Here is a 7009-nt window from a genome sequence, read left to right as displayed (position 1 = left end):
CTTCGTGTCCATGTTGTGTCCGAAAGGAGATTTAGCACATTTAGCGATCAGCTTCTCTGCATGTTCGGGGGCAAGTGGTAGAGGAATGAATCCCACACCATTGATGAATAGTCCAGGCATGACTGGGAGAGCATCCGCTACGCCACCGAACGAATACTCGCCTGCGTGCTCATCTGCCGAGGCCAGAATCTTACTTATCTTGACACACGCAGCCCCGGCTGGTGTAGGGACATCATTCGAGCCGCCTTCGCCACCGAAAGGCCACTTGCCATCGTTAAAATCTTGTTTGAAAGCCATCGGTAGGAAATCTCAACGTCGCTTACAACGAAAGAAAGCAGAGTGTTGGGGGGATATCTGGGAAAGGTGCAAAGAATTACAGACTGAAAGTGACAACGGTGCAGAAGAGAAGAAAATGGGAGTGAATTGTACCGATATAATTTGTAAAATTTAGAGATAACTCGTTGCGATGTTTGGAAGATATTGAAGTACTGTGAGACTGTCGGGCAACGTGACAACATGGACAATTAGTTAAAAAAAGCATGAAATCTTTTATTCACTATTCATGGACACGGAGAAGCGCTGGTAGCTACACCCGGATCAAGTTGAGTTTCAGAATCCGTCTTGGGCTGTAGGCAATAGTAAACTGGTGAAGAATATTGCGCATTATTGCACTGTTTAAGCGGGCGTATCACTGCGTACTTGACAAGCTATTATTACTAATACTGGTGTATGGTGAAGGGGGCCACTTTCTCAAATACCAGGATGCCGAGACTGAGGACGGGATTGTGACTCTGGTAGTTCAGCCACCGAGTGCACATGACAGCGGAAACTTGATAGTATAGCACCACCACAACTTCGGCAAAGCCAATGGTTCTGCAGCCTATCTCCCACACTTTGTCGTCTACTATTTGGATGCTGGGCATGCTCTGGAAAGAGTGACGAGGGAATATCGCTTTGCGTTGGTATGCTCCATTTGTTTGCCACCGGTGTTCCGCTATCGCAAACGTTATCCCAACAGGATGGTGAGCGGTGAGCTCCACAACGTGATCAATAAAATGGAACCGGATGACGAACATTTTGCGCTGCTGTTGTCGCAAGGATGCACCCAGAAATGTATAAAAAATCTAGGAATAAGGGCTCTGAAGGAGCCGATTGGGCGCGATTTCGCGTTCTCAAAGAAGCAAATGCCTTGATGATACGAAGAAACTTCGGTTCTTCATTGCCAAACTATCGTTGCAGGAGTATGAGCGCTATGACGACAATGATTTGACTTTTTGTGGCCGCAAGCGAGCCCTTCACTGGTGGAGGCTAAAGCGATGGCGTTGCTAAGCAAGCCTTGATCAGTGCCGCTTTGGCTAAGGAGGGCGATCTCGTGAAGCAATTGAGGTTTTGTGGGATACTGTGTGACTAAGTGAAAAACAAACCTTTGACATGGTCGTAAAAAAAAATCCAGAAGATGACCCCGTCTGAGGTTGGACCATGCGCCGAGGTGTTTTCACGTTTCATCAGCGACTATGATAAAGCGAACGGCAGCTTTTTTGAAGTGGTGCAAAAGGCGGGTGGGCGACCCACTACGAAATGACGAACGCGCTGTGGCAGCTGACACGAAGTTGTGATGGAATGATGAGCGAAGTATGATGCCAACGGTGAGTGATAATTTACATGAACATAGGATAAAGAGCTCGACGCAAAAAATACTCACAATTTGTCACTAAAATTCGTGAATATGTGTCTAGTTGTTATGGACAAAATTGGTAGAACAAATTCGCGATCACGCTCTTCGAACGGCATTAAAAAAAGTATACATAAGTGTTATAGTTCAGGATCAAATAGGTTGAAAATGCAACTTCGCTTTTCTCAGGGATCACTCCGAAGACAAACTGTGCGTTTGACATTAATAGCGGCAAAGTCAAAGATCTGCTGAATGACGTGGCTGTCCAGGTGAAGGAACATGTCGTTTACAATGCGTAGCAACCTCGGACAACGCTAAGGAATGCCAAACGACATGGAAGTGGCAGCTTTTCCTCCTCAACGCTGAGAGTTTCACGGTGATGTCGTCGAAACGCAGCAGCGTATCGGTCGGCAATCTCCGGCAACACGCGCATTTCCAAAAGTTCCAGTTTGTCGTTAATCTTGAGGACGTTTAGAAACGTTTGTAGACTCGCTTCAGTCATCGGAGAAACGTCGTTGTCGGCACTCAAGTGCAACTCCCGTATGCTATTTGCCAGTGCACTACTTGGGTCTCCTAGTTTCTTGGCAAATCCAGTGATAACGCTGACAGGCGCGTTGTAGTATGCTTTGAATATTTGCACTTCCCTTCTCCACCTCGAGCATCAAAACTTCCAAGTCAAGTTGTACATTGTCAAGGTAGAGTTGGTCCAGTCTTGGACAAGCTTTTATTACCGCTTGAACGTCAATAGCAGTAGCGATACCCGTTTGGATCGAAAGCTTCTCCAGCGACGCTCCTACCCGTTGCAAGAAGCGAAGCAGCACGGCCATTTCTTACTCTGCGTTGCTGTCAATCGACAGAGAGAGCGACGTGATTTCTACACTATTAGATGTTTGATGCAACACTTTGTACACTCCATCCGATGAGAGGACTCCGTTGCCACGTCCAGGGACCAGAACGTTAAGTCGACCGTGTTTTTCGTCGTTTTGAAGCAAACGGAGCACCAGATCGTCGAAAGTTTCCAGTGTTGCCACGCTGTTAGGACTGGTAATTGACTGAATGATGGTCACATTTGCACCTTTCGGAACGTAAACAAACTCGACGTTATTATCCTCAGAATGTTGGTCTGGCTCGGGTAGGTTTGTTGCAAGCACCTGAGCAATCGCATCAACGTCGTGTTGACTCAACTGGACTCCAATCAGGTTGAGTTCTTTAATAGACGACCGAGACGCGTCACTGAACAGAGCGTAGGTAAGCAACTGCCAGCGCCACGTACGTTGCGTCGGTGTAAGTGACTGAAACGCGCCATTGATCGTCAACTCGTGTACTCTTAAAGCGTCAACCAGCGACGTACACAACCCGGAAAACACTTGATCGTCCACTGCAAACATCGGAATGACAAGCGACTGAATTATGGGTCCTTGGCCACAGTAAATGGCGTTAAATAACTTGCTACAATGATATTGCGCCAATAATTGCTTATGCATTTCACCCGGACGGAAGAATCTGATCGGCAACTCTTGTTGCATTGCCAGTTGAAGCTCCGAAATGGTCAAATCAGGTATTTTCAGCATTGCTAAGGACGCAATTGGGAGCTCACGTGACACTGGAATCGTGCCAAGACACAACTGTACGGACTCTTGTTCGTACGTAAAGTACCTGTCAAGTACTCGTTGTGTGTTGTGTTTTTTTATATCGTTCAGTGTTGCCAGCAACTCGCTCCAATGTGCCGACAGCACCGACTGCCCCAAATGCCACAAGTCCGTGAACTCCACAGTGTATGAGATTTTAATAATCTCTTGACGTCTATTGTGAAGTCTTAGCAAGGCGGATATTGCCTCTTGGAAGTCACTGGTTTGATCCTCCGTCTTGGTCAGAAAAAATTGGCGAAGAGTTGCCGACGGCAACATTGCACTGTAGCGTAAATGATTTGCGTCAAACCGAAAGATGAACCTGGGAATGTAATTTTCATCGAATTGGTCGTCCACTTTGAGTCCGCAACGTTCCAGTAGCAGAGATTTGCATGCTTCAATGTCGACAGTTGCCACGAGACTCAGGAGCTCCAGCGCTTCTCGCAACAGTCGAATCTAAGCAGCTTCACGGTTGATAATCGCCAGCAGTGACAACGGAGGCCGAACGGAGAGCCATACGTTCTCAGAGGACCGACTTTCCGTAGACAACCGACCTCGAAGAACCGCGCACCAAGGCTCAAGGAAGGCGAAGCTTTGGTGCATCTTGAAAGGTTGCAAAGTGAGTGGAAAATCTTACGGATTTGCATGCTTGCAACGAGCAATCAAGATACCGGACACAGTTGTATTGCGAATATTGCGGAAACAATCAAGGAACAAGGTAAACGGGAGTGTTGGTAATGGCAACTTTTTGCCAACGTCTTTTGGTGCGGTGCTTTTCCTTTTCACTTGGTTGGCGATGGCGGTTTGGACGTGGGAATATGCGGCAACGGCAACTCCTCTTCCTCTCCTGCGTGCGCCGAAGATGTCGGACTGGTAGGGTACAGAGCGTACGCAGTGAGCGGGTCTTGGTCGTTCAGTACCGTGTGAAGACGCGCAAGAGCAGGGTTGGCACTCACAGGCATCGACAGCCAGTGCACGTGCTGGGCTGTCGAGACCACGTCGGCGAATGTCTGGTGCTCCACTGTGATCTCTACGAGGCTGGGGGAGCGAACAGGGGCCTCGCGGACAACCTCCGTCGTCTCGCTGCGTACGTCCGTCACTTGCTCCTGAACTACATCAACTTCCAGCACTTCTTCGGTCTCTACTTGTTCCGTCACGTGAACCTGCTTGGTCTCTTTGGTCTCAGTCGTTGTTATCACCTCCGACTCTGTAACTTCATGAGTTGTTGCGGTCTCTTTTGTCCCTTGCACTACTTCAACTACTTCAGAGGATGCTTCAGGCTCCTGGACCGCCAGCGTTTCTTTAATTGCGACCCCCTCAGGCTCAGCATCCTCCACGGTCTTCGCTGCCACTTCGGTTGTCGAAGCGTCTTCCATGGCTTTGGCTTCCTCGGCGGCTTTGATGGCGGTCAGCTGTGCGTTTTCCGCCGCCTCTTGCTTAGCCTTATCTTCCAGTTGCAGACGAGTTTTCTCCTCAGCTTGGAGTTTTGCAGCTGCAAGTGTTGCTTCTTCTACTTCCAGTCGGAGTTTCTCTTCAGCCTCAAGCCTGGCGTTCTCTTCAGCTTCCAACCTTGCGGCCTTTTCCTCTGCTTCGAGTCTAGCTTTCTCCAACGCCTCTTGCTTTTCAGCTTCGAGACGAGTCTTCTCGAGCTTTACGGCGTCCAGTCTGACTTTCTCTTCTGCAGCCAGTCGGAGTTTCTCTTCCGCGTCAAGCCTGGCTTGTTCCTCCGCCTCAAGCTTTGCCTTCTCTTCCGCTTCTAGTCGAGCTTTCGTCTCCGCTTCAAGCTGTGCCTTCTCAGCCTCGAGCTTTGCTTTCTCTGCTGCCTCCAGCCTGGCCTGCTCCTCCGCTTCCAGTCGAGCTTTCGTTTCTGCTTCAAGTCTAGCCTTCTCCTCAGCCTCTAGTTTAGCCTTCTCTTCTGCTTCCAGTCGAGCTTTCTCTGCTGCTTCATGCTCGGCTTTTGCCATTGCTTCACGTTTTGCATTTTCCTCTTCTTTAAGCCGAGCTTGTTCCTCCGCCTCGAGCTTTGCCTTCTCTTCCGCTTCTAGTCGAGCTTTCGTCTCCGCTTCAAGTCTAGCCTTCTCCTCCGCCTCAAGTTTTGCCTTCTCCTGCGCCTCAAGCTGTGCCTTCTCCTCTGCTTCGAGTCTAGCCTCCTCCTCAGCTTCAATCCTAGCAGCCTCCAGTCTAGCTTTCTCCTCAGCTTCCAGTCTCGCCTTCTCCTCCGCATCAAGCCGTGCCTTCTCTTCTGCTTCGAGCTTCGCCATCTCCTCAGCTTCAAGTCTTGCTGCCTCTTCTGCTTCAAGTCTTGCTGTCTCTTCTGCTTCCGATCTAGCCTTCTCCTCTGCTTCCAGTCTCACCTTCTCCTCCGCTTCGAGTCTAGCCTTCTCCTCCGTTTCAAGTCTAGCCTTCTCCCCTGCTTCCATCCTGGCCAGTTCTTCCGCTTCCAGTCTTGCTGTCTCCTCCGCTTCAAGCCTCGCATTCTCTTCTGCTTCCAGCCTCACCTTCTCTGCCGCCTCCTGTTTCGCCTTCTCTTCAGCCAGCAACTTGGCTCTCTCGAGCTTTTGCTGTTCAATCGCCGCTTGTTCCTCCAGCTCCTTCAGCTTCTGCTTCTCCAACGCCTCCAGCTTGGCTTTCTCCGCTGCAACCCGAATACTCACCTCGCTCTCCGGGACAATAAACGTGTCGATCGTCCTTGTGGTCGGACCGGTCGTGTGTTTCTCCAGCGACTCAAACTTCTCCTTCTCCACTGACACACGCACACTGGCTTCACTGTCTGCGACGATAAACGTATCAATCGTCCGCTTCACTTGGGTCGCGAACTTCTGCTGACTCTCGAACATGGCCTTCTCGGCCGACACTCGGACGCTGGCCTCGCTATCTGCAACAATGAACGAGTCGATCGTACGCTTCACAGGTGTACAAGTGCTGGTCTTGTTCTCGAACTTGGCCTTCTCGGCTGACACTCGGACGCTGGCTTCACTGTCCGAAACGATGAAGGAATCGATCGTCCGCTTGATGGGCGTGGACGTGTTGGTCTTGTTCTCGAACTTGGCCTTCTCCGCAGACACTCGGACGCTGGCTTCACTGTCGGCGACAATAAACGAGTCGATCGTACGCACTGGAGCCGTGACGACCGAGTTCGCGCGCTTGGTTTCGAATCGACTGGCAATCCCTCGGACATTCGGACTCTCTTTCGTAACGGTATACCGACGAGCAATCGGTTCGGGGGTGTGGTTGTTCTGAAGAGTAGCCGACCGCGTGGGTCTCGTCGGGGTACTGAAGCCATCAGCTTGCTCAGCAACAGCCTCGTCTGTAGTCGAAGTCTTCTGAGCTTCTAAAGCCTCATATTTTTCCTTCTCCGCACCAACATGGATACTCTTTTCAGTCGGGAAAAAGCTGCGGACTGTTCGGAACGACAAGTTGTCAAGAGATTGCTCTGCCTTTTTCTCGAAGCGACTTGCCATGTTGCGAACACTGGACATCACCGAGCCCTTCTTGGTCGGTTTCGCGGGCGATTTGGGTCGTTCCTTGGCTTCCGCCTCCTCCTTCGCGCGTTGAGCCACCTGCGCATTGTATTTCTCTCTCTCGGCACTGACAGAGATGCTTCGTTGTTTTTCCGAGAAAAACTCGCGTTTGGTTCGGAATTTGAGACTTTCCAGCGCATTGCCCTCTTCTTCGTGGGTTTCGAGACGACGAACCACTTGTTTCACTG

The 7009-nt window shown here is 50.3% G+C and overlaps 2 protein-coding genes across 2 annotated transcripts; both read right to left on the bottom strand.

The window, feature by feature from the left end:
* Positions 1 to 1958: 1958 nt before the first annotated feature.
* On the bottom strand, positions 1959 to 2499 carry PITG_07779 (uncharacterized protein; the record flags this gene model as incomplete). Its single annotated transcript, XM_002904650.1, has 2 exons — positions 1959 to 2296; positions 2433 to 2499. 2 exons carry the CDS (start codon positions 2497 to 2499, stop codon positions 1959 to 1961), a joined length of 405 nt encoding a protein of 134 aa, XP_002904696.1.
* Positions 2500 to 4082: 1583 nt separating this feature from the next.
* PITG_07778 (uncharacterized protein) lies at positions 4083 to 6779 on the bottom strand (the record flags this gene model as incomplete). The annotated part of the gene is made up of 1 exon (XM_002904649.1): positions 4083 to 6779. The coding sequence occupies one exon, from the start codon at positions 6777 to 6779 to the stop codon at positions 4083 to 4085; it is 2697 nt and encodes an 898-aa protein (XP_002904695.1).
* Positions 6780 to 7009: the final 230 nt, after the last annotated feature.

This window comes from Phytophthora infestans, genomic scaffold (genome assembly GCF_000142945.1).
Source record: "Phytophthora infestans T30-4 supercont1.11 genomic scaffold, whole genome shotgun sequence".
NCBI classification, from domain to species: domain Eukaryota; phylum Oomycota; class Peronosporomycetes; order Peronosporales; family Peronosporaceae; genus Phytophthora; species Phytophthora infestans.
The sequence above is the reverse complement of the archived record's forward strand: the minus strand, read 5'-3'. Positions and strand labels throughout refer to the sequence as shown.